General features: G+C 55.9%; 1 protein-coding gene across 1 annotated transcript; it reads left to right on the forward strand.

Moving 5' to 3' along the window:
- The first annotated feature begins 5,219 nt into the window (after nucleotides 1-5,219).
- CDH15 (cadherin 15) lies at nucleotides 5,220-25,391 on the forward strand. Its single transcript, XM_053270326.1, has 14 exons — nucleotides 5,220-5,320; nucleotides 11,401-11,562; nucleotides 12,815-12,970; nucleotides 13,398-13,542; nucleotides 14,846-15,006; nucleotides 15,783-15,911; nucleotides 17,441-17,626; nucleotides 18,347-18,600; nucleotides 19,167-19,306; nucleotides 20,395-20,622; nucleotides 21,521-21,760; nucleotides 23,158-23,294; nucleotides 23,523-23,687; nucleotides 24,124-25,391. The coding sequence occupies exons 1-14, from the start codon at nucleotides 5,261-5,263 to the stop codon at nucleotides 24,319-24,321; spliced, it is 2,361 nt and encodes a 786-aa protein (XP_053126301.1). The 5' UTR covers nucleotides 5,220-5,260; the 3' UTR covers nucleotides 24,322-25,391.
- The last annotated feature ends 71 nt before the right edge of the window (nucleotides 25,392-25,462 follow it).

The raw sequence follows: 25,462 nt of genomic DNA on the forward strand, positions 1-25,462 counted from the left end.
GAGTCGTTGCCGTGGCCCAAGCCCTGAGCAACTCCCGATATCTGCCCCCCCCTCCCTCCGATGCACGTACACACAGGGAGCAGCGGGGGCCGCCTTGCTTCCCCGCCACATCAAGGACGGTCTTGACTTCTCCAGCCAACTCTTCCAAATGCCAGCGCTCCCTCTCTCGGCTCTCTGGGGGCTCTCTGAGTCTAATGCATGCATGCAAACCCAAGAAGAGGTTTTGCCCAAGTTCTTTCCTGTTAAATATGGGGGGGGTCCGTCTTGAATTTGAATCTTCTCTCTCGCTCTCTCTTTTTAAGGCATTGTCTTCAATTCAGTTGCCTTCGGTTTGGGTAAATACGGTACCCCCCCCCAGAGTTTCATGACCTTGCCTCCCAAGGCAAAAAGGCTCCACATGTCCCCCCTCTCACCTCAGTGGGTCTCCTCTGCTGCTCACCCCAGCTCCTGCTTGGCTTCATTCTGGACCAGGGAGGTGGAGGATGCGTTGGAGAAAATTCTCCGAAAATTCTCCAGGGAGAGACCCTGAAATCCTCTTTCCAGTTTTGCTTTGGAGAAATTTCAGCTCCAGCCCAATTCGAGGCGGAGGCCACTGCTCTGGGGGAAACGGGCCTTCACCACATCCACAGGCGAGAGGCTGGAGCCAGGGAGGGTGAGGTCACGAGGACTAGCATGCGGAGGCTCAGGTGGGTCCAGCGTCAGGGGTCTCCCCCTCCTTGGCCAGCCTGCTGCATGGCTGGACAGTGATGGGACACCCTTCCCATGGGGTGCTGAGCAGAAGCCCTGCTCTGCTCAGGCCACCTGGAGTTGATTTCCACAAGAAAGGTGAGCCACAAGCATCTGGAAAGAAAAACCAAACAATGAGCCACCCAGAGATTCAATTTGGAGACAGCCCCCCCCCCCAAAAAACAAATTCTCTTAACTCAGACTTTTCCTGAAAACCCATTTAAACTCTCCTAACTGGCGTTTATGTTCAGCCTTTCGGTTCATGGCGGCTGTTGCATTTAGCATAATTTTGTTCAGAGGTGAAGCGGGTATTGCCTTTTACACATGGAACTCTAATCAAGCGTGAGGCAAAAGGTATCCATTCCTTGGACTTAAAGGTATCCGTTCCTTTGTTTTGAAACGTAACCCACAAAGTTAGAAAACTGCCTAGAAAAATGTGAGGATGCCAGTCCTTTGCTGGCCAAGTGGGAGCCTCTGACCAGCCTACATCATCAGGAGCAATATTTGGGGGTCGGGGAGACACCCCCTCAGCCCACCAGCACTGTCTGGATCCATCCCATGAAGGAAAAGCCCGGGGGTGGGAGCAGAATACCTGCGAGAGGAGAGTGGGGAACCAGACCGCGCCCAAGCCAAGCTACGGGTTTTCCTAGGCTGATTGTGCCATGATGTGTGTCAGTCCATCCACTGGTCAAAGTGGGCAGAATGGGGCACCTTCTTGTCATTTTAGCCAGACCCATTTTGCTGGTGCTTGAGTGCCATCTGCTGTCCACAATGGGGCATTGCCCTAGAGAGCGGCCCGTTCTGTTCCTGACCCCAGAGCTTACTTGCACTGCTTGCATTGCAGGTGGACCTTGAGTGTCATTGCTTTAGGCAGACCTCGGCAGACACCTAAGCATCACCAGCTCTTGGGCGGGAGTGTGCATAAACGGTGCCAGAAGAGAGCCCTGCCCCTTGTTCTCTCTCTCCCTCTTGCACTGCACCCTCAAAGTACCCCAAACGCACCATCTTCTTTGCTTGTTGCACCTCAGCCCCAACAAACAGCTAGTCTCCTAGGCTGCACTCCTTCTCTGGAAGATGAACGGCCTGCTGCGGCATTTATTTCCAAAAAGGAATGGGCTCAGATTGGATTTCCAAATTCCCCTATCTGGAGAGAGTGTGCCCTTGTGGGAATGGGGATGTTGAGACATAGGACCATAGGAAGCTGCCATGTACTGAGTCAGACCCTTGGTCCATCTAGCTCAGTATTGTCTTCACAGACTGGCAGCAGCTTCTCCAAGGTTGCAGTTAGGAATCTGGGAAGAGCAGGAGGTTCCCAGTTCCCTCCCTGGCAGCATCTCCAAGACAGGGCTGAGAGAGACTCCTGCCTGCAACCTTGGAGAAGCCACTGCCAGTCTGGGTAGACAATACTGAGCTAGAGAGACCAATGGCCAGTATATACAGGAGCATTGCCCCCCACCACCGCCTGCCAACAGCAGCTAGTGCTTGTCTCCTGTGACAGCAGAGAGCACCTTATAGCAGCATTCATGCCTTTGTACCCCAGAGATGGGGCCAAGAGCAGGAAGCTGGCGCTTTCGGGGGATCCTCCAGCTAACAGGTGAACACTGCAGGGTTGGAGAGAGGCAGCAGTTCCCACTTCCAGAGAGATCAGCTGGCCCAGGCTTGGGTAGCAAAAGTGATGGCATTCCTCTCGGGCTGGGGCATCCTGTGGACCCTCCTCTGGTACCACCTGGCGCCTCTCTGCTTAGAGGTGTTTCGCCCATGTGCCACTTTTCCCACAGAAGCAAAGCAAGCTGATAGCAGAAACAACCAGAACTAAAAAGAACCAAAGCATGGGTAGAATTGCCACCGTGCCCCACCCGGAATTCCGGGTTTCACCTGGATTTTAAGCATCTCACCCGGATTGCTTAGCCCACCCAGATTTCAACTTTTATTGCTGTTTTTAAAGCTAAGCTCTAGCCCTTGTAGAAGCGGAGCTATGGAGCAAAACGTGCAGCTCCTTTTCTGCTCAAAAGTCATTTTCCAGCCAATTTACATCCTATGCAAAGGAAAGCCAGAAGATGGCCACCCTAAGTATGGGTCCCCGGGCATCCAAAACCCCCAATGCAATGTCAGCACTGAAATTTGTGGGTCCCACTTTGCCCCATTAAAGACCCCAAAGGAGCACACAACCAGGCAGCACAATGTAACATCGCAAGCATATCAAAACAAACAACACCGTGTTGCTGTTTATTTCGATAAACAGCTAGAAAATAAAGACAACATACACTGGTTGGGGGACCTATTGGAATGTGGTCCTGCATCCTACAGGAAAGGGCACATTAAAAAACTAACAAACAAACCCAGATGTTTAAACAGACATCCCTGAAATAGATACTGGTGTTTCAGAAGTCACCCAAGGCTGACAAATCTTACGCGAAACGGGCGTCCGAGTGAATGTTCTGTGTGCCTTTCCAGTGCCTCTCTGAGGCTGATCCACCGTAACCAACTCTCCCTCCCTTCCTCCTTGCAAGCACCGGCCAGCCCTGTCAGCCAGAGATGTTCCTGAACAGCTGCTGGCTGGCATACCAAAGGCTTGCACGATCTGAGGGTGAGTCTTTTGAGTGGGTGGGTGTGATACAGGGGGGTGGGGGGGTGCAAGCAGAAAACAGAGCCCAGGTCCCTGCCATGCTTCCCACTGTCTTTTGGAGGTCCACAGACCCCTCACCAGCTGAGCCATGATCAAGGGGTCTAAAATTATGCACGGAGTAGAGAAAGTGGACAGAGGATTTTTTCCCCCTTCTCTCACAACACTCGAACCAGGGGTCAGCCCATGAAACTGAAGGCTGGGAAATTTAGGACGGAGAAGAGGAAGTCCTTTTTCACACATAATTAATCTATGGAATTCTCTGCCACGGGATGTGGTGACGGCCACCAGGTTGGATGGCTTTAAAAGGGGCTTAGACAGATTCATGGAGGAGGGGTCTATCAGTGGCTACTATTTATTTATTTATTATTTTATTTATTTATTCGATTTTTAGACCGCCCTTCCAAAATGGCTCAGGGCGGTTTACAATTAAAAACAGAAACTATTAAACCCAATAACAATTAAAACAGAAATATAAATACTAGTCTGGTGTCTATGGGTCACCTCCAGCCTCAGAGACACGATGCCTCTCAACCCCAGTTGCAGGGGAGCAACAGCAGGAAGAGAGAGGGCAGTCCCTCCCCTCTTGCCTGTGGGCTCCCCAGAGGCATCTGGTGGGCCACTGTGTGAAAAAGGATGCTGGACTAGATGGGCTGGCATACTTTTTGTTTGAGCTGGGTGCTTTACCTAGTTCTCTATCTTTGTATTGCTAGTGTAAGCAATGCGGATTCTAGCAAGCTAGCAGCGTCTGGGGACCTTCCTTGACTAGCAGGCCACACTGGGCATTAGGCCCAAGCTGTGTGGTGATATTGTAAACGGACACCTAATGGTGCAGTGGGGAACTGACTTGCCTAGGGAGCAAAAGGTTGCTGGTTCGAATCCCCGCTGATCTGTTTCCCGGACTATGGGAATGTTCACATGAACAAAGCCTACGGGAAACACCTAACTCGGGCAGCAGCGATATAGGAAGGTGCTGAAAGGCATCATCTCATACTGCCTGGGAGGAGGCAATGGTCAACCCCTCCTGTATTCTACCAAAAACAACCACAGGGCTCTGTGGTCGCCAGGAGTCGACACCGACTCGACGGCACACCTTACTTACTCAAACCTGTAAGACATTTTGCCATGAAGTTCCCATCTGGTAGAGTATTATTTATTATTATTAAACATTTATATCCCGCTCTTCCTCCAAGGAGCCCAGAGCGGTGTACTACATACTTAGGCTTCTCCTCACAACAACCCTGTGAAGTAGGCTAGGCTGAGAGAGAAGTGACTGGCCCAGAGTCACCCAGCAGGTATCACAGCTGAATGGGGATTTGAACTCGGGTCTCCCGGTCCTAGTCCAGCACTCTAGCCACTACACCACGCTGGCTCTCAATGGCAGAGTGGGAAATATTTGGGGAGGAGCACCCACTCCCCCTTGCTACCCTTGGGAGTCACCCCTGACTGGGTGAGAGGACCAGTGAGCACCAAGGGGTACCCTCCGCCCTGGGGAAGGCTTTTGGCCCACTCTCTCTCTCTGCCATGTTGTTGTTGTTTGTTATTTATTATTATTATTTATTCGATTTCTAGACCGCCCTTCCAAAAATGGCTCCCGGTGCTTTACACAGAGAACTAATGTTGCTGGGGGTTGACCCCAGTCAAGGCTGAACTCAGGATTAAAATCCGGATTCCAAAGGCCGTGGGTCAAGGAGCTATGCAGGCATGGCAGCTGCCCCCTCCACCCGCCTGCCTCTCCGGCGTTCCTCTCCCAGGCCCCAGAGCCGTCCCAACACATGTGCTGTCTGTCAGAGCCTGGTCTCGGCTATTCTCGCTCTGCCCAGAGCAGAGACGGGCTGCTCCCTCTGGGTGGCTGTGAGCTCGAGGAGGAGGACAGAGGTGGTCTGCTCGGAGGTCTGTCCCCGCTCAGCCATGAGGGGCTCCCCCTGCCTGCTCCGGGCCTCCCTCCTGGTCATTCTTTGGGTCCAGCAGGTAAGTGCATGCAAGGGGCGTGAGGGGCGGGCGGGTGGAAGAGGTGCAGACTCAGCCCAGAGGGGAGGCCAAGGGGCCCCCAGCTTCACCGAGGATGCTTTGTGGGGGGCGGGAAGCCTTTGCTCTCCTCCTCCTGGTCCTCATGCAATGCCCCAACAGTCTCTGTCTGCTTGTGGAAGCACATTTCTGGACCATCCAGAACTGGGGGTTCTTCACAACCACCAGCAGCCCCGGTTTTACCAGCGGCAGCCGTCTTACCTTGCTGATGCTTGCCCCGAGTACAAGGCGACCCCTATGCATGCTTGGGGGGGGGGCGTCTCTCGGTGTCTCCTTGTCCATGCAAGCTGCTTGCAGGGTCACTCCGCAAGGCTCAGCACCCTTCCCAGGTGTCTTTGGAACGGGGAGTAGATGCACTTTATCACCCGTGCACTGCACATGCATGTCAATATGTGCACATGAACCCCAGAGCAGGATTGGTGTGTGTGTGTGTGTGTGTGTGCATGCGCTACATGCGCCGGTCTGCAGCTTGGACTTCTGATAACCCTCTTGTGGGACCGTCCTGTGTTGCTAGCCTGCCTTTCCACTCCAAGAACAATGGCCCCTTTGGCCCTTAAAGGAAATGGGGCCAGCCAGGTAGAGATTTGGGCAATGTTTAGCAGTGGGGTCGGGGGGGGGGCAGGACCAAGGCAGCGACCTTTCAGAGGAGGAGGAGGAGATGCCGAAGGTTTCCCTGCTTGCAGGCAGAGCTCGGACAGCAGGAGTGAGGGACTGGCAGTGGCAACCCAAGAGCAACGCCTTCTGGACGCCCAGGCCCCAGATGTGGTGGGACTTCTGCTCCCATCATTCCCCAGCACGATGGCCAAAGGGTTCCCCTGGACCCAAAACTAGGCACCCCAGAATGCAACTCTTGGCGGACCAAGGAAAGGGAGGCCAGCCAGGCGCTCTGGGCAATGTGGGGGGAGGGGAGTGGCTCATGCCCCCCACGCCCCCCCTCCTCCTCCTCCTCCTCCTCCTCCTCCTCCTCCTCCGCAGGGAGGCACCCCCTCCCCCTCCAGGCAGCTGCTCCATGAGTCAACCCCCAGCGTGAAATGTCTGTGCTGGCAGCTGGAAGCATCAAGAAGGAAACCCATCCCAGGGGCCATGTGGCCCACATTAGCTCCACTCCAGAGCAAGGCTTAGCTTGGAACGGGGTCCTCAGCGGGTGGGGGGCTGGAGGGGCAGCTGGGGAGAGGCATACCTCAAGGCCCATGCACAAGGGGCCATCTCTCCATCTCTCGCAGCTGCCTGACCACTGTTCGTCTCCATTGATGGATGGGGCTGTGTCGCTCAGCGGTGGAGCCCCTGCTTTGCGAGCAGAGGGTCCTCGGTTCCCTCCCGGGAAGCATCTCCAAGTCGGCCTGGGAAAGACTCCTGCCTGAAACCCTGGAGAAGTTGCTGCCAGTCAGAGTAGACAGTATTGAGCTTGGTGGACCAAGGGTGGCTTTCCACATCCCTCCTCCAGGTGGGGCTGGGAGAGGCTCCAGCCTGAAACCTTGGCCAGCCACTGAAAGTCAGTGCCAGCCATGGGGGGGGGGGGACGACCCACGGCCTGAATCGGTAGGACAGGCAGCCTGGATAGAGAGGGGAAGTTCTGACCTCCCTGCACTAGGAGAGAGCTGCACCAGCTTGTTTGTTTGTCTGTATGTTTTTTACAGTGCAAGCCATTCGTGTGGCATAACTGCCCTGTAAACGGTTTGAAAATCGCCCTGGACCAAATTGGGAGGGGCGGTATAAAAATCCAATCAATCAATCAAAAGCATCAACCAATTATGCTTGAAGGCCCCACTTAGAAATAAGGCCCTGGGGTTTTGCATACACCCTAACCCCAGCACACACACCCCCACTGGGAACCTCCTCCCTTCTGTTGCTTCAGCACCATGCTAGCCCCACACCTGTTCCCCCCCCCAAGTGACTCTCAAATACGATGCCCCATGCCAGTATCTGCAAATATCCTATGAATAAGAAACTGGGGGGTTTCTTGCACCCTGGAAGAAGCTTTGGGCCATCCGTTTCCTGCACTATAGTCTGCCCCTCTGTGGTCACTTCCTTGCCGGCTTGCAGAGTCCTAAACTGGGCCAAGGTGGGAGTCCAGTGTTTCCAGGAACAGGGATCTCCAGATGTTGTTGACTACAGCTCCCAGCATCCTCAGCTGCAATGGCCTTTGGCTGGGGATTCTGGGAGTTGTAGGCAACAGCACCTGCCCATCCCTGCTGCTACCCTGAACACTGCCGCTGGGAGCCACGTGAAGCCCCACCCTTGTGCATTGCTGGTGAAGGCAAGAGCCCCTCTCTCAAGCCCCACAAGCGCGCCCTCCATCCACCACCTGGCAGCCTCAGCTCATGCTCCTCCAAGCAAACGCCTCCCCCCTGCCCAACGCTAAGCCTTTTGATTGACAAGGCCTCTTGGACAGAAGGAAGGTATCCTCTTAGGGGTGGCAGGGAGGAGAGAGGTGGCACATTCTTCCATGCACTGGAGGCCAAGCGGGAGCCTTGTCCACATTTGGCCACCTGCTGCTGTGGAATCCGGGGCTGGGCTGGGCTGCATTTCAGGGGGAGGGGGATCCGGAGAGGAGGGCTGAGGGCTCGCGATCGGGAGAGGTGCTGGGCATGTGTTTCAGTCCTGCTGGACCGGAAAACATCTCACAGAAACAAAGGAGCAGACCTTGGCGTATAGATTGCTGAAGCCCCGTGGCCTGTTGGAAAAGGCACCACATTTCTGCACAGCTGTGCTGTGACCAGGGTGGCCAGAACCTAAGGGGTATACTCGTGGGTCAAATGAGCCATGAGCCAAAATTTGGCTTTTTAAAAGCCGAATCTGGCCACCTAGGTGCTGTCTGCAGCCTGGCCCACATTTCTGGGAGAGGCATTCCAGCTGCCCCTGGTTTTACACGCCCTGGGTAGATCGCTGGCCCTATTTTTGCTGTAGGGAAATACTTTGTTGGAAGCCCAGTTGGTAAGAGTCACGAGAATAGTTCTTCTTCAGGGTCCAGTTCCTTCCCCAAGATCTCTAGAAGTTGCACACGGTCTTTAATGCACATGAGCCGGCAAAGGTGTGCGCATGAACACTAAGACGTCACACGGTGCCAAAGTTGCCAGTTGTTCACTCTTGACAGTTCACCTTGGAACAAGAATTGGGTGTTACAAGCCTGACTTCATTGTCCTCCTCGGGGAAAGGTTGGATTCGGCTCTGGGCACAGCCAGCCTGGAGTCGGCAGGGAGCTCAGCTGGGCTGCTGGAGCAGCTTCAGAGCCGCTTTCTAGAAACGGAGCGCCAGGGATTCCCACTCAACAAAGACTAGACGAATGTGGGAAAGCCGAGGGCGGGTGGTTAGGAAAAAGAGTCAACTCTCATAAAAACAAACAAAAATAGGCTTTGGATCAGGGAACGCATTGCCACAGCCAAGCTGCAGCTGGCTCCCTTGGGTCAGAAGCTCAGCACAGCCGCGCGGTTGACCTCATAGCAAAAGCAGCGCGGAGATCCTGGCTGACTCACAGAGGAGAAACTTCAAGAAGTCCTGTGGGCACCATGCGATTGCTGGGGGAAGGGAGCTTGGGGGAGGATGGGGCAGGGGCAGCATATTTCCACCCCCTCCCAGCCCCCAGTTCTCTGTCTTTTTGTAGCTGGCAGGTTCTGGAGGCATCCACCCCCTGGCGAGGCTTTTGATGGAGTTGTGGGTCTTTTGTTGTTGGGAGAGCGGGCTAGGCTCCCTGATGGGATGGGATGCATTGGGGAAAGCTCCATCAGGGATCCCAGCCACATCCATACCAGTGGCATTGTTCAAGGCAGGATGAGGCCCCACCACACACTGCTCCAAGGCGCCATCGCCAAGGCCTCAGCTGCTAGCTCACCAGCTGCACCTTGTGCCTAATATGTGCTCGGTGCTGTACCGAAATAAAACACACACACAAGCTCCTGCCTGCAGGCTCAACATCTGAACCTCGGCCCCAACAACAACAACATTAAGACACAAAAGGAGGTTGTCCACCAGCTGGGGGAGGAAGGAGAAGAGAGAAAGAGAGAGAGATTTTTAAAAACACCAGCGGGCATGGGAAATAGCTCACGTTGTGCACCAGGAGCGAAATGTAAGAGAGGATAAGCTGTGTTTTGTATACTTTCTTAAGTACAAAAGAGGAGGCCCATCTAGTATTGAACAGGAAGAGAGTTCAGCACTGAACAAGGTGAATAAAGAGACAGGCCAGAGCACAAAGGCATGGAGGGGGTTTAACAAGCAGCTTCTCTCCGCTCTGCAGGGTCCAAAACACCCAGGAGGCCACCTGGCCGGCTGTGCTGCCTCCCCCTGGGATCAGCCTGCCTCCTCGTTGAGCTCTCGCAGGGCATCCGCGCTGGATCCTGCCCGCCTCCACAGCAGTCACCAGGGCCGTGGGCCCCTTTCCAGAAGCACAGGCAGCTGTTCCCACCACAAAGGGGACTCGGGTTACCAGCGAGGAATGCGGCAGCCCACAAGTTGAGACAGTCAGCCTTTAGTCTCTGGAGGGAAGCGCTGCCTGGTCAGACATCCCAAGCCCAGAAAATAAGTACTAAACTATCCCAGAAATGAAACTGAGACAGCAGAGAGAAAACAAGCAACAATTTAAGGGGCGCGGAGGGGAGGGGGGGATACCCGATAGGGGAGGATGCAGGCAGCAAACCTAAATTTCTCCTTTCCTTTCCCAGCATCTGGCCTGTGTTGGGGGTGTGTGTGTGTGTGTGTGTGTGTGTGCGTGTGTGGTCAGGAAAAAGAAAACGCATTTTTTTTCTGGCAGCTTCTGTATAAGGCAGATGTGGAGAAACCATCTGAGAAAATTCTCTGAAGGTTCTCCTGAGAGGAACTTTGAAATTCTCTCCAGCCCTTCTGGAGAAATTTCCGTTCCAAAGGCTGGAATGGATCAGCCAGGCAGAGAACTGAAGCACCCACCCTGGGCTGCAGGATTTCCTCTCTGTGGGGAGAATTAATCTAACCCTGTTGCAAACTTGTAGAAGTGCTTTGCTGGTTTCAACTCCCTCCAATGCTCCACTTGCATATTTGTCAAGAAAGCAAACGTTGCAAAGACACACTCTGAGCTGCCACTGACTTCGCCTCCAAAGGAAGCCGGAATCCAAAGAACATTGCATCACAGGACTTCTCACCTCCAGGAAGCTCTTCACACGGGGTTTTTAAAGCCCTTTAACGAACATCTCCTCCCAAATGGAGGGGGTGCTTTCACATATCGGCCAGATTTACCCCCAAGTCCCTGCAGTTCACACACAATTTGGGGTTTTTTCACAGTGTGTTAGAGTGTCGCCCGATTTATATCCAGGGTAAAAAAAATTCACTATTTGTGTTGTTTGGGTGGGGGGGGGGGCACTTTGGGTTCCCAGTAAAGCTTCCCAGTAAACTTGTGATAAAGCCTTCTATATGTAAAAGTCCCTGGAGAAGTTTGGATGGCCCTAGTATCCATGAAGCCTGAGAGCAAGTCCTTCAGCGTGTGTTTCCCCCGCTAACTGTTTAAAGGCACGTTGAAAGTGCTGACTCTTTACATGTAGCAAGGGGAAAGCAACTGGCCCTATCCAGCCCCAGCACAGCATCCCTCCAGTGGCTGTTGCTGGCGCCTACCTCAAATTTCCCTTAGCTCCTTGGGGACAGGAATCCACCTGATTTATTATGTATTGTTCTATGTTGAAAAGTGGTGTATAGATTTTAGTCATTGCAGCTGAGTGTCTGGCATCGGGAGCGGCACGTCCTAACAAGTCAGAGGGGGGGCCAAGGAGGGACAGCAGCCTCGGCTTCCCACAACTCTTCTCTCTCTCCCACTCTGTGCACCGCTGCCTGCAGGCTGGCCGGCTAACTGCGCAGCTCTACCTGAAGAACGGCCAGCCTGCAGGCAGCAGGAGCCTGGAGGGAGAAAGAGGAGCAAACGGAAGTCCGGGAAGCAGAGGCAGCTGGGCCCCCTTTGCTGCCCCCCCTGCCCCCCCGCCAGCTCATTAGGAGAAGCTGCTCCTGCCCAGCATTCAGGGACTGGCCCTGGGCTGCCCTCCCTCTGAGACAAGCCATTCTCTTGGCAGGGCCTCCGTGGCTCCCCCCGAGAGGAGGACCTGACCAGCGCCCCCGTCCTGCATCTAAGGCAGCAGCAGAAGGAGGGTCCGGGACGGGTGAAGAGGGCCTGGGTCATCCCCCCCATCAGTGTCTCGGAGAACCACAAGCGCATCCCACACCTGTTGGTGCAGGTAAGAGGGGAGGGGGCCGAGCTGTGGCCAGGCTGGACAGAGGACCCCCAGCAGCGGATCGGAACCCACAGTGGCGGCACCAGGGGGGGCGGGAATCAGGGGCAGGGGCCACAGAAGGGGCAACGGGCATTTATGGGTGGGCGAACTGCCGTGCCCCACATGTTCGGTTTCTGATGCAGAAGTGGGGTGGCGGGGTGGGGGACAAGCCACTTTTCTGGAGGAGGGGCGCTTGCTAACTCCGCCTGCTGTCTGGAGCTGCTCCGGGAAGGCTGGAGCAAAAGAGCATCCGTCCTTTGACTCGCTGTGTGGCTTCTCTCACACCAAGGTCTGGCGTTGGGCTCCTAGCCAAAGACCCTGCCTCAGCTGAAGACAGCCTTCCCAGCTCTTCAGATTCTCCGAGGGAGGAGACCTCATTCAGACACTGCACGCCCCCTCCCCCCCACACACCCACCCCACCACAGTGGGGCAAGCAAACTGTCCCCTCCTCCCGTCACAGCCCTGCTGGATCTGGCCCAAGGCCTGCCTACCGCGTTTACCTGAATCCAAGGCTAGGTTCCCCCCACATTTTTGGATAGTGGAAATCAAGAGGTCATCCCAATTCAGGGTCCTGTTCCTTTCCAGTAAAGGCAGGTATCACCTGTATTTAACCTTTCCCTTTTAAGGGAGTTGCCTTAAATCCAGCCTCGTCTTCAAAGCGGGTAAATACGGTAGCCCAGCGCCCCGTTTCCCACAGTGGCCAGCAGGACGCCTCTTGGAAGCCCACGGCCCGAGGTGAGGGCCTGCCCTCTCTCCCACGGCTGCTGCTCCCCCTGAAACTGGGGGGGGGAGGCGTCTTGCTGAGGCTGGAGGTGGCCTCTAGCGACCCACGGTCCTCCAGGCTGTGGCTGCCTCTCTCCCCCAGTGCCTTCAGACTGGGGGGGGGCAGCATTTTGGGAAATGGCAGCTAAAGGCATGAGGCAGATGCACGCAACCCGTGGCGTGCCACCTTCTGCACAACACAGAGCTCTTCTTCACCAGCCTGCACCCCTGTTCACTGTGACATCCATCTGTGCACGCCATTGCAGAATCCCACCACTCCTCCACTGTGCCCAAGCGCACACACAACCCCCCCCTTTCCCCCCCCCCACTCATGCCTCCTGGGGACAGTTCCTCAAGCCTGCTTGGCATCTGGTGGGGCTCTGGGGGGGGCACAGGGGGGAGGGGGCTGCACGGAGGTGCCGCCAGCCCCCACTGGGCCCGTCTTCCTTTGCAGATCAAGTCAGACAAGCAGCTGCCCGGGGGCGTGATCTACAGCATCAAGGGGCCGGGAGTGGACGAGGAGCCCCGAGGCATCTTCTCCATCGATAAGCTCAGCGGGAAGGTCTTCCTCAACACGATGCTGGACCGGGAGAAGAACGACCGGTTCCGGGTAAGGCCAACCTACCCGGGGCTCTCGGGAGTCAGTGTGCTGGGACCGGGCTGGGCACTGGGACCCGTGTGTGGGATCAGGCCCAAGGACCCTCTAGCTCAGAGTCCTGCTTCCCAGGGGGGTCAACCAGATGCTTCCAAGAAGCCCAGGAGCAACAGCCCTCCTGTACTCTCCCCCCTCAGCCAGCCACTGGAATTCAGAGGTATACTGCCTTTGAACGTGGAGGCTCCACCTGAGTAGAGGATGTGGGCAGAGCTCTCCTCCCTTTAATCCCCCACTGGAAGCCACCTCCTTATTCCCACCCGCGAGAGGTGGAAGGGGAAGTGCTGGCAGGCTGCCTGGTAGCTGCACCCCACAGCGCCCCAGCTGGGGCCAGGCCTCCTCGCCCGAGGACCCCCCCCTCACCACCAGGCGTCTCTCTGTCCAGCTCAAGGCCTTTGCACTGGACCTGAGTGGGGCAACCCTGGAGGACCCCACGGACCTGGAGATTGTGGTCATGGACCAGAACGACAACCGGCCGCTCTTCCGGCAAGAGGTCTTCACGGGGCACGTGGTGGAAGGCGCTGCGCCAGGTGGGTGAGGTGGCAGAGCCTGACGAGGGCCGGGCCGGGCCGGGCCAGCCCCCTGCCCACCAGCCCTTCCAGAGGCCTCCTATGGCCAGAGGTGCCCCGAGGTCAATGGGGAGCCTGGACTGAAGGATCCCCCCCCCGCTGGAGCCTCCCCCCACCGCTGCTGCAAGTTAAGCATCATTCCCTCCCCCCCCCACAACACACACACACACAGAGTCTCACACACAGTATTTTCAACACCTGGGTGCTTGAGGGCACAAACAGCAGCTGAACTCACAAGAATATAAGAATAGGAAGCAGGGAGATGGGTGCAAATAGATGCAGCAGCAGAAACATTTCAGCATATCCCCATCCCACACATTTCTTTCCCCACTCCCCGCTCTGTCTCTGAAGCACCCGGCACGGGACACATCAACACCCGGCCCAGCGCGGCCCAGCGCAGACCACACCACCCAGGGCAGAGTAAAGAGGATTTCGGGGAGGGGGGGCAGGGGGTGTGGAGGCAGCCCTGGATAGTTCTGAGGGGCTGACATTCAAACAGGCAGTCCGGGCTGGCCGGAACGAGCCAGGCGGGCGCTGGAGGAGGCACAGCTGCCCCGGCTTCCCGGCCTCCGCTAGCTCGGGGCGGCTGCTCTCTCTCAGTCCCGCCTTGTGCCCAAGGAGAGCTGTGTGGTTCACTGTGCAGCTCTACCTGACCGATGGCCGGCCTGCAGGCAGCAAGGGAGAGGAGCAACCCGAGTCCACCGGCTCCTTGGGACAAGCCGCTACTGCAGTGGCCTGACAATGAATCTGCGAACGGGGGTCGGTGGGTGGGCCGTAGCTCAGGAGGCTGGGGGCGCATGGAGGAGCCAGAGAGCGTCTCTGGAGGCCAAGGGGGAGCACCTGGCTATGGCATCACCTGACCCTCACGGGGTCGCATTTATTATTAGGGAGTGGAACAATGCTCGGCTGTTTCCAGCTCCTTTTATTCAGAAATCAATCTATCTATCTAGTAAGAAAGGCCTGAGATCTTGGAGGGCTGCTGCCAGTCAGAGTAGACGCAACTGGGCTAGCTAGACAGTAGTCTGACTTGGTAGAACGGCAGCCTTGTATGCTTTGCGGGAGGCTCCTAGCTCAGCAGTGGAGCCCTTGATTTGCACGCAGAAGGTCCCAGAGTCAACTGCCGAGAGCATCTCCGGTTAAAGGGATCCCAGACAGCAGATGATGCTGGGAAAGGCCTCTTTGCCCGAGTCCTAGGTCTGCTGCTGCCAGTCAGAGTCTGCGGTGGTGGTTTGACTCACCATAAAGCCGCTTTCTCCCTTCCCAGGTACCTTTGTGATGAAGGCAGAAGCGACGGATGCAGACGACTCCGAGACGGACAACGCAGCCCTGCTGTACTCCATCCTGGGGCCAGGCGGAGGAGACCTTTTCACCATCGATGAGCTGTCGGGGGAAATTCAAACAGCACAAGTCCAGCTTGATCGAGAGGTACCACTTGGTCAGCTTTTCCCAGCTAGGCAGGATGCTCTGAAGGACACCAGGCACCAAAAATCAGGGTGGGCGGCTGCATGTTAGGCCAAGAAAAGGAAGAGATGCTGTCAAATACATGACAGGGTGTCCCCTTGCCCTTTTGTGTATGTATTTATATCCCTGTAAACCGCTTTGAAGACATCTGTCGAAAAGCAGTCTGATAAATATCCGTCATTCATTCATTCATTCATTCATTTATTCGAAAATGGATTTGGGAGAGGTGGGGGTCGAAATCCTGATTTGTATTTGCACGCAAAACTTTCTAATCCGTGCCCTCCCTCTTTATGGCTTGCTCAGCTATAGAGGCTGTTGGGCCGACACGTTTTAGAACAACTGGCCGTAATCGTTTTGAATATGTCCCCTTACTGCTTAAACATGATTGCTTTGAATTATTTTTGTCAACACCACTTCAGATTGTTTTATATAAAAGCCTGAGCCTCAGGACTGAATTTTTGAAACCTCAAGAGGTCAGTGTAGGACTCTGTGCACCCCAGTTGTTTTAAACCCCGATTTGTATGCATTAATTAAATTGCAAGCCTCATTTCAGCCGTGCTTTGGCCTCCCCTCTCCTGGGGGTGGGGACGGGGCAGAAAAACAAACATTGATTTGTCTCGTAGAGAGAGGCGAGGAGGGGTGTGTGGCCTCGGGGTCAAGAAGACGGTGCCTCCTTGGCACCCCACTGGTCCCTGCCTCCTTCCCCACATCCTCACCCGTTTCTGGCCCTCTCTGTGCAGGTCGTGGGTGTTTACAACCTGACGCTCCAAGTGGCAGATATGTCTGGGGAGGGGCTGACCACCACAGCCACTGCCATTATCTATGTGGGCGACATCAACGATAACCCGCCTGAGTTCACCGAGAAAGAGGTAGGACGTCCATCCGGTGAGAGAGGAGAACGCGGGGGCAGGTGGGGTGCAGAGGAGGCGGGGTGAGAATCACAGCGAAGTCTCCTGGTTTCTTTTCCAGTCGGATTGGCTAGAAAGCCCTTCAGTTCTGTCTTGAAAATATAGGGAGTTATTTTGCTTTAGGGACACACCTATATCCCAATAAATAACTAAAAATCCATGCTAAACCTGGGTCAGGCCAAAGGCCTATCTAGTCCAGCCTCCGGCTTCCCACAGGAGCCAACCAGGAGCCTCTGAGAAACCTAAACACAGGCCGTACTAACAACTGGTGTTTGGAGGTAGACTGCCCTGAGCATGGAGGTTCCATTCCATCCTGCTTAAGAAATGTGCATTAGGCCGCCTTTGAAAGCACACGCAAGAAGAGCACTGCTGGATGGAACCAAAGTGCCATCAGTTCCAGCCTCCTGCTAACCTCAACAGCCACCCCGATGCCCCCGGGAAGCCCACAAGGCGGCAGAAAGACAAGAGTCTTCTCCTGCCGTGACTCCTCCCAGTGTTTAATGCTACGGTCCATTATCACTTTTCCTTCCTCACCCAAAAGTTTCCCCTTCCATGATCGAGTCAGAAGAAATGTAGTTATAAAAAGACACGGATTGGCAGACAGATCACACCAGGTAATTCCGAGGTGTGCAAAATATCATCTGGACCACATGCAAACACACCCCTAAGAATCAGTGGTCATTTACTTCTTCATTCATTGAACGTATATACTGCCTAATACAGAACGCTCTAGACGGTGTACAGAATTCACACACAATATAAAATATAAAACATTTAAATTTTATGAAATATATAACATTTAGTCATGTCGGGATAAGCCGCCATCTGGAAACAGACGGCCTCTGCCCACGGCGGCACCACCACCTTGTTGGGAAGTCTCCCTGGTAAGAGATACCCTTTTATTACGGCAAAGTGCACTGAGGCACAACACAGCAGAGTCTGCCTAGGCATGCGTGTGTGCTGAGAGTAAAAGGAACTTGGAGCCAGTTCAGAGTCTCCAGTCAATATAAGGAGTCTTTATTGGAGAACTCCATTCTAGATAGGAAAGTGGAGAGATAGGGTCTCTAATCCAGATAGCTAGCTGGATGCAGAGAGTTGGTTTCTGCATCTCTGCACACACGGTGCAGGGAGAGAGGAGTGTGGGTGTTGCAAGGGAGAAGAGAAGGGAAGAGGACAAGGCAGGCAGGCCCTGAGAAGAGCAATCTACACACCCAAGGGATCGTGTCAGAGCAGTAGAGAAGGGATGACCAACGTCTTGACCCCTCTAGCCCTCTGACTCACTAGTCTGTCCCCCTCTGTCACTGAGACATGAGACAGCGCAGAGTCCTTGGCTACTCCATCAGGCAGTTCAAACCTGGTGCCTTTCTCTCACCCCAACTCTGGCCTAGGAAGCGGCCACCGGCTTTCCTTCCCCTTGGAGTGAGGGAGGCGCCCGGAGGGGGCTTTGCTCGGCTCTCTCCAGTGGGTCACCCGCTTGCCCTGCCTTGCAGTTCTTCATGGAGGCGCCTGAGAACAACCAGAGCGTGGACCTTGGGCGGCTGATGGTCCAGGACAAGGACCTGCCCGGCTCGCCAAACTGGCTGGCCAGGTTCACCATCTTGGAGGGAGACCCAGAGGGGGCCTTTGCCATTCGTACAGACCCCCTCACCAACGATGGCATCATCTCCCTGGTGAAGGTAAGGATGGTGCTCAGGCGGATTCATCCTGGGAGCCTTAGGACTCGTGTCCAGCTTAGTCTTCTAACGTGAGCAAAGCAACACATGTTTCTGAGCATGTGCAGAGTACATTCCATTTGCAGCTGCCAGCTCCCCACTCTCAACCCATCTGAGGGTGGTGGGAGGGAGTTTGGGGTCAGCAAGGGGGGCTTTCCAGGTGACTCTTGCTTTAGGACATAGGGAGTCTGACCCTTGGCCCATCTAGCTCAGTAGTGTCTGCTCTGACTAGCAGCCGCTCTCCATGTTTTCAGGCAGGCGTCTCTCCCAGCCCTGCCAGGGAGTGAACCTGGGAGCTTGCGCATGCAGCGCAGAATCTCTGCCACTGAGCTACGGCCCTGCCCAAGTCTCAACCCTGACACAGGTGAAGGAGTGATCCACAGAGACCTGTGGGCAGGTGCTGAGCACCTTGCTACCCGTACAGAGAAGACCTGACCCGTCCCAAGGGAGAAATTCCAGGGAGGCAGATGATGCAACACTCAAAGCAAGGTGGGCTTCTTGCCCCTTTCCTCCTAGAAAGCACGAACGGATCTGAACCCCAGAACAGGACATTTAGCAGGGACAGTAGAGGAAAGGCCGCGTGGCAGCAATGCCTCCACGAAGGCAGGGCCTCGCCAGGACTGGCCCCCAAAGGGACGCGCCCACCCAGCTGCCCTCACCACTTCTCCACCCCCCCCCCGCCAGGCCCTCAACCACGAGGAGCGGGACAGCTTTGAGCTGCTGGTCTCTGTCCAGAACCAAAGTCCGCTGGAGCTGTCCGCCCCCAAGGCGGCCTTGGCCTTGGCTACCGTCCGAGTGCACGTGCAGGACGCCAACGAAGCCCCCTTCTTCCGGGAGAACCCCTGGAGAGGGAGTGTGAATGAGGGCGCGCCCCCTGGCACGGAGATCGCCGTCTACCGCGCCAGCGACCCAGACACCCGCCAAGCGCAGCAACTCAGGTGAGTTGGAGTGGATGATGATGGCGCTCTTGGGCCTGGCCTTCCCCAGGGTCCTGGAGGGAGGGGGCTCTTCCTGGGAGAAAGGGGGCAGCCACAGCCACAGCAGCCCTAGACACAGGTCATCGCCGTGACGCTCCTGGGCTAGCAGTACTCTAGACACACCCACTGCCAAGCAAACGTGCCACCTCCGTCCCCAAACCCGTTCAGCATCACGGGCCCTGCAGTTCCTTTTTGAAAAGCCAGTTTGCTAGCCCTTCTGGCTGGAAAGAAAACGTGTGGGCTGTTTTATATGCCCCTGAGCTTGTGCAGAGTGCATCTTCCGGCCACTGTGCCGACTCACGTAGTCCTGGGGTGAGAAAGGTCTTCCAGCTGGATGCTGCAGCTACGGGTCTGTGCTGACATTTTGTTGAAGTTCTTCGTAGCTTGGTCTCCAAACTGTTTTCCAGGGCGGCTTGCTTTGACAAAAGCTGTGAGCTCCAGTGTTGTGCCTTCAGCTGTTTTGCCTTTTGGAAAGTGAGCACTCTGCACGTGCACGAGCACAAGCTCTCTCTCGCCTCCATCCCCAGGTACTCCCAGGCCTCCCCGCCGGCCAGCTGGCTACAAGTGGACCCCGAGTCCGGTCTGGTGCAGACCTGCCAGGAAGTCCCCCCCCGTTCAGCATTTCAGAATGGCTTGTACACTGCACGGATCCTGGCCACTGATAATGGTGAGGAGAAGGCAGAGCAGGAAATGTGTTGAACAGGCGTGTCTAACAGTCCAGGGTCTACCGCAGATGCGCTGAGTAAGTCCTATTGATGTCAGTGGGCTTGCTTCCAAGGAGCATTGGAGGCCAAACCCTGGAACGGGAAGATCACGGCACAGAATTTTAGAATGGGAAGGGACCCTGGGTTGCAGCCATCTGCTTGAAACGCCTCTAGGACAGGGGTGGGCACCCAAGTTGGCTCTCCTGCTGTTGTTGAACTACAACACCCATCATCCACAATATACTGTGGCCGGGGATAGTGGGAAGTGTAGTTCGACCACAGTTAAACCCCTCCTAACTGAGCAAAGAGGTACGATCCTCTTCTATGTAGCAAGGGGAGAACATCTGGCCCTCTCCGTCCTCAACACAGCATCCCTCTAGTGGCTGTTGCTGGTGTCTATCTTATGTTTTGGTTTTTAGATTGTGAGCCCTTTTGGGGAGAGCCATCTTTATTTTTATTTCTTTATTTCTCGATATGTAAACCACTTTGGGAACTTTTGTTGAAAAGCGGTTATATAAATATTCGTAGTAGTAGAACGCAGAATAGAATCAACAGCTGGAGAGGCAAAGGTACCCAGCTTTGCTCTAGGAGATCTCATCGTTTTCTGCTCTGCTTTAGGGGGAAGTAGCAACCCTTCTACTGTGGCGTATTGACCCTTTACTTCTAAAGGATTTGTGCTACCACTTTAAGCAAAGTTGTGACTCCTTTCTCAGAGCAGGAGTTGGGACTTTGTTAAGGGGGACTAACTGGTCGTGGCCAAGCCCTCCCAAGGTCTTCTGTTCTCCTTTCCTCTAACACAAATTATTATAATCACTCTATGCTCTTAGAGAGCTTAAGAACAGGCACGGCAGACCATAGGATGAGGCAGCCCATCTTGTTCAAGCAGTAGGCGGCAAGATGTCCCAAGCGGCGCTCAAAAGAACTCACCCTTGGGAAATTCGGGGTATACTGTTCCTGCACATGGCAGTTCTGTCCCCAACTAGCATGCTTAACCACCAGGAGACCTACCTGTCGCGAACGGTGCGGCCAACTGTTCCTACCTCCTCCTTAGGAAACCCACCCCTCACCGCCACAGGGACCCTCTCCATTGAGGTGCTGGAGATCAACGATCACGCTCCGCTTCTCTTCCAAACCACCGGGGAGCTGTGCAGCCAGGCGGGCAGCCTGCTTCTGAGTGCCACTGATGAGGACCTGCCTCCCCATGCTGAGCCCTTCCAGTTCCACCTGATCCCCACTGCGTCTCAGCCGGCCCACAACTGGACTCTCAGCCACTATAATGGTAACTTCAAGTGGGGCGCAGTTTCATAGGGGCCACCTTTGACAGCAGGTGGGGAGGAGGGAGCTGTGTGGCGAATCATTTCTAAGAGAGAATAGCGGATGAGACAGGCTTGAGGCAGCACCCCAGAAGTCACATCACACAAGGGCTGCACCCTTTAGTCAATTCGATTAAACAAACCATTCCCTGCTCTCCTTTTATTAAGGATTGTTTAGCTACCCTGAGCAATATTATTATTCAATTGAAAGGCAAGGTATACCTCTTTTAATAAACAAAACATCCAGTTGAGCAGGCAATTTTTAAGAGTTTTATTTAAAAAACCAAAACTAAATGCTTGTGAAAGCTGCAAGTGGCATTCCCTATTCAAGAAGGCAGCTTCTCTGCTCCACACAGAAGGGCAAACCTCTTCCAAGTTGATGCCTCCCAGGTCAGGTCGCCATATTCTGGCTCTCCAAATCCGGGTGCCTAATTTGCATATACAAATTAGCAGCTACACTTTCCGGTTGACTTGTATTTGCTTTGTCTATCTACCAACAATAGTTGGGGAAGATATCTTTGCCTGACCATTTTCCTTGACATATTAATAGCAGCACGGCTTTTTAATTAAGGCTGCAATTCTGAACACACTTATGAGAGAGAAGATCATCTGACTGAAACCAACGGTGCTTACTTCTAAGTAGGCAGGCATTGTATGTAAAGCCAAGCAAGTCCTTAAACAGTACAATACACAGCCTGGTAGGCCGGTCATGATTCACATCAAAAGCAAGCTAGCTTCTCAACTGCCCGAGAGAGATCCCCTGCTGATAACAAACCAGAAAGGATTGGGGGGGTTGCAGAGAGACCCCCCCCCAAAACCCTCCCTCTCTCCTCCCTGACCCCTCTTCCTCCTCCTGCACTACAGCCACCCACGTGCTGCTGCAGGCCCAGGGAGAGGTGCCCGAAGGGACCCACGTGCTGCAGCTGCTCATCCGTGACTCGGGGAAGCCGCCGCGGGAGCGGGAGCAGCCCCTGAACATCTCTGTGTGCGCCTGCGACATGAAGGGCTCCTGCCAGGCTCACGCTGCGGCCGTGGTGGGAGTGGCGGCCAGCCTCAGTTTTGGAGCCTTGATGATCATCCTGGCTAGCGCCCTCCTGCTCCTGCGTAAGTATGGCGGCCCTTCCGACTCGGAAGCTGGGCCGGTTCGCCAAAGGGCGGGCCTTGCAGAGCTGTTGCTGAGCCTGCCCTGGGCACCAGCTGGGGCGTCCAAAACAGGGCAAGCACCGGCCGTACTTTCTAGCTGTGCCCCAGGGGGGACCTGGCGCTGGTTGTCAACCCAGAAGGCTGCCTGTAGCTCTGTCTGAGTTTTGACCACGGACTGTGCCCGGCTCTCCATCAGAGACGGGTCTGCCCCATCACCCACTGACCCTTTTCACGGGAGACGCTGCGAGGGATCGAGCCAGGAAGCTTGTGCCGTGGGGCGGTGGCCACCTCACTGTGTGCCCTTTTTGGAGCACGTGAGAGCAGCAACACGACAGCCAGACTGACAGGCAGAAGCAGACCCCCCGCTGGCATCGAGGAGACCCGGAAGGCCAGAGGCACAGCGCCACCAGCCTGCTGCTTTTCCCAATAAGCCGGGTTTCGGTGTGTGGCCCCGAACCAGCAGAAGGGAAGGCATCCGCCATGAGAACAACAAAGAGGGGAGGCCTTCCGTGGTTGGGGTGGCCATACACAAGCTCTCCAAATCTGGGCACCCTAATTTGCATGTTGTGCAAATCATGCAGACTAAACCGATGCACTGTCCCGTTGACTTGTATTTGCTCTGGATATCTACCAGAGCAACGTAATTTTCTACCAGAAAATACCATGAAAATAAATGAAGACTGCACAGTCTGAGATACTAATAGCAGCAATAGAACAAAAATACACAGGGCTTTTCAGTTAGGCTGCAATCCTATACACACCTGCCTGGGAGAAAATCTGATTGACACACCCGGTACTTACTTCTAAGCAGGCCTGCGCAGAATGGATTGCACTAGAAAGCCAAAAACCTCAAACATGACAATACACAGCCAGCCAGTGGTTTACGTCAAGGTCAAGCCATCCACTCAACTGCCCTCTAGAGATCCCCTGAAGGAAGGCAACGTTCCTCAGGGGGTGACTTATGGCGAATCTCTCCCAGCCAGCCTCCGGGGCATTCCCTGCTGCCTTACTCAACGCCCTGCGGTTCGGCAGAAGGATGGCATTTCATCACTCCATTTCTACAAGGGCGCGAGCTTAGCTGTTTTGAAGCAACGAAAGCGGGGGATCTGGGCAAAACCGGGCAGGCCGAGCAATCCGGGTGACTTGCTTAGAATCCGGAGACTCCCCAGACATCCAGGGAAGGTGGCAACCTTATGCGAGGTGCAGAGAGGAGGGCCCCTTCCCCCAACGGCATGCCAAGGCTGTGGCCTCTTGCTCGCAGTTTGCACACTTCCCAAGGTCAGCCCAAGACGACCTTCTGCACCGGCCGCGTTGACACACCGGCCCTGCCTTGAACGCGTCCCTCTCTTTCCGGTCAGTTCTGGCCCTGTCGGTGGCTGTGCTGGAGCACTTCCGCCAGCGAGCCTTCCAGAAGAGGCTGCTGGGAGACTCCCAGGACGACCTGCGGGACAACGTCCTCAACTACAACGAGCAGGGCGGTGGCGAGGAGGACCAGGTGAGGAGGGGGGGGAGAGAGGGCAGGCCCCCACCCTAGCCTCTAGCAGCTCCACAAGCCAGACTCTTGACTCCTGTGGGGTTTCCAGGAATGCCGCGCCAGGTGCACCCCACCCCCAAGCTGCACACCCACCCACCCCACTCCTAAGCCCCCTTAACCACAGCCCAGCAGGGCCCAGAGGATCCGAGCCGCCCCCTCACGGCCAGGTCTCTTTTCGGATCCTTGCAGGACGCCTATGACATCAACCAGCTGCGCAACCCGGACTGGTTCTCCCCACCCTCCCCTCGGGGCAAGCCACTCCGCCGCCGGGACGCCCCCTTCAGCTACGCCCTGCCCCAGTTCCCCCGGAGAGTGCCTGCCTGCTCCTCCGACATAGAAGACTTCATCAACGAGGTAGGCAACTGTGTCCGATCAATCAATCAATCAGTCAATCAGTAAAAGAGTGGCCTGGCCTTGGGGGCCAACAAGAGAGAGCAGCTGGGCTTCAAATTCTGCTTCTGCGATGCAAGCCGCTCCTCCTCAGCCTCAGCTGCAATATATGGGGGCGGGGGGCGGGGAGAAAGACACCTCACTGGCCTCACAGCAGGGTTTCTCAGAGCTGGGCTCCCCGATGATGCGGGACTACAACTCCCCTCATCCCCTGTGGCAGGGGATGAGGGGAGCTGTAGTCCCACTTCTGGAGACCCAAGTCTGAGAAACCCCACCTTACAGGGTTTCCTCGGCCAGCGTGAAAGTGAAGCACAACACAGAGGCATAAAAATGGAGATGGAAGTGGAGCGCAGCTCAGGGGAGGCAGACCTGACGGGCCCCTCTCCTCTCCCCCACTCAGGGCCTGGAGGCGGCCGACAGCGACCCCAGCGTGCCCCCCTACGACACGGCTCTCATCTACGACTATGAGGGGACGGGCTCAGCCAGCAGCTCGCTCAGCTCCATCTTCTCCAGCCTGGCCGACGACGACCAGGACTACGACTACCTCAGCGAGTGGGGACCCCGCTTCCAGCGCCTGGCAGAGCTCTACGGCCAGTAGGGGGCGCCAGCGGGGTGGGGGGCAGCCTGGGGCCGGCCAAGCGCCAGGCCCGAGACCCTAGTGGCCTTCTTGGACCCACCCAGCGTCCCGCCTGCAGCCGACCCATCCCAACAGACTCCGGTTGGGGGCCCCCTCCCGGCCCAGGAGGAGAGGAGAGCTGGCCTTGTGGAAGCAAGCATGGCCGGGTCTCTTTGCTGAGCAGGGCCTGCCTTGGTTGCATTTCAGCGGGAGACCAGACGTGAGCACGGTCAGATCTTCCCCTCTGGGAAGAGCATCTCGGCTCCGGGTCCCCTCCCTGGCGGCAGCATCTCCAAGATAGGGCGGAGAGAGAGATTCCTGCCTGCAGCCTTGGAGAAGCCGCCGCTGCCAGTCTGGGTAGACCATCCTGAGCGAGAGGGACCAAGAGTCTGACTCGGTAGAGGGCCGCTTCCTCTGTCCCCAGCTCCCCTCTCCTTGGCAGGAAAAGGCTTCCGTGCTCCATCAGCTGTACCAAGAAGGAAAAGGGGGGGTGGGGGGACGACAAGCCAGGCCAGGCCGGAGGAGCTCAGCATTTCCCAGCCCCACCCCGCTGCAAGTGCTGGACGGACCCAGGACCACAGAAGAGGCATTGTCCGGGCACGGCAAGAAGGGGCCCAGGAGCCTTAGCAGGCAAGGGAGACCCCCAAGGTGCCGGGGCAGAGAGCAGGGAGGCCACTGGCCAGAAAGGCCGGGCTGAAGGTCAGCACTAGCAAGGCAGGAGGAGAGGGGTAGTGAAGAGCCCCCCCCGCCCCCCGAGATCAGGCACAGGTTGGCAGGAGAAGAAGTGGCCATGGCTGGGAGCCAAAGAAGAGCCCACCAGACTCCTCTGGGAAGGCACAGGCTGGCAGTGCTGGCACCCCCCCCTCTCCTGCCACTGGCCTTCGGAGGCCTCTGGCCACCCGCGACCCCTTCCCCCGCCCAGGGCTGCTTCCGGCCCAGCCAGGAGATGCAGTCCTTGGCCAAGAAGCCCCAGCTGGCTGAAGGTGGTCGCGGCTCGGCTCTCCTCCTTCCTCGGCTCGTGGCCAGAGAGCCCTTTCTGCTGGCCACCCCGCTTTAGTGGGCAGGCCGTGGCTGGAGATGCCACCTCGCGGGGCTCAGTGCAGCTGGCAATAAAGCAGAGGGG

The sequence above is a fragment of the Hemicordylus capensis genome, chromosome 9 (genome assembly GCF_027244095.1).
Source record: "Hemicordylus capensis ecotype Gifberg chromosome 9, rHemCap1.1.pri, whole genome shotgun sequence".
In the NCBI taxonomy this organism is placed as follows: Eukaryota; Metazoa; Chordata; class Lepidosauria; order Squamata; family Cordylidae; genus Hemicordylus; species Hemicordylus capensis.

What these genes read in the sequence shown, in the direction of transcription:
- CDH15 (XM_053270326.1), top strand. Translation starts at nt 5,261, where the DNA reads ATGAGGGGCTCCCCCTGCCTGCTCCGGGCCTCCCTCCTGGTCATTCTT. An exon ending in AGAAGAACGACCGGTTCCGG is followed by an intron (nt 12,971 to 13,397) that starts GTAAGGCCAACC and finishes CTCTCTGTCCAG; the next exon opens with CTCAAGGCCTTTGCACTGGA. An exon ending in GACTCTCAGCCACTATAATG is followed by an intron (nt 20,623 to 21,520) that starts GTAACTTCAAGT and finishes CCTGCACTACAG; the next exon opens with CCACCCACGTGCTGCTGCAG.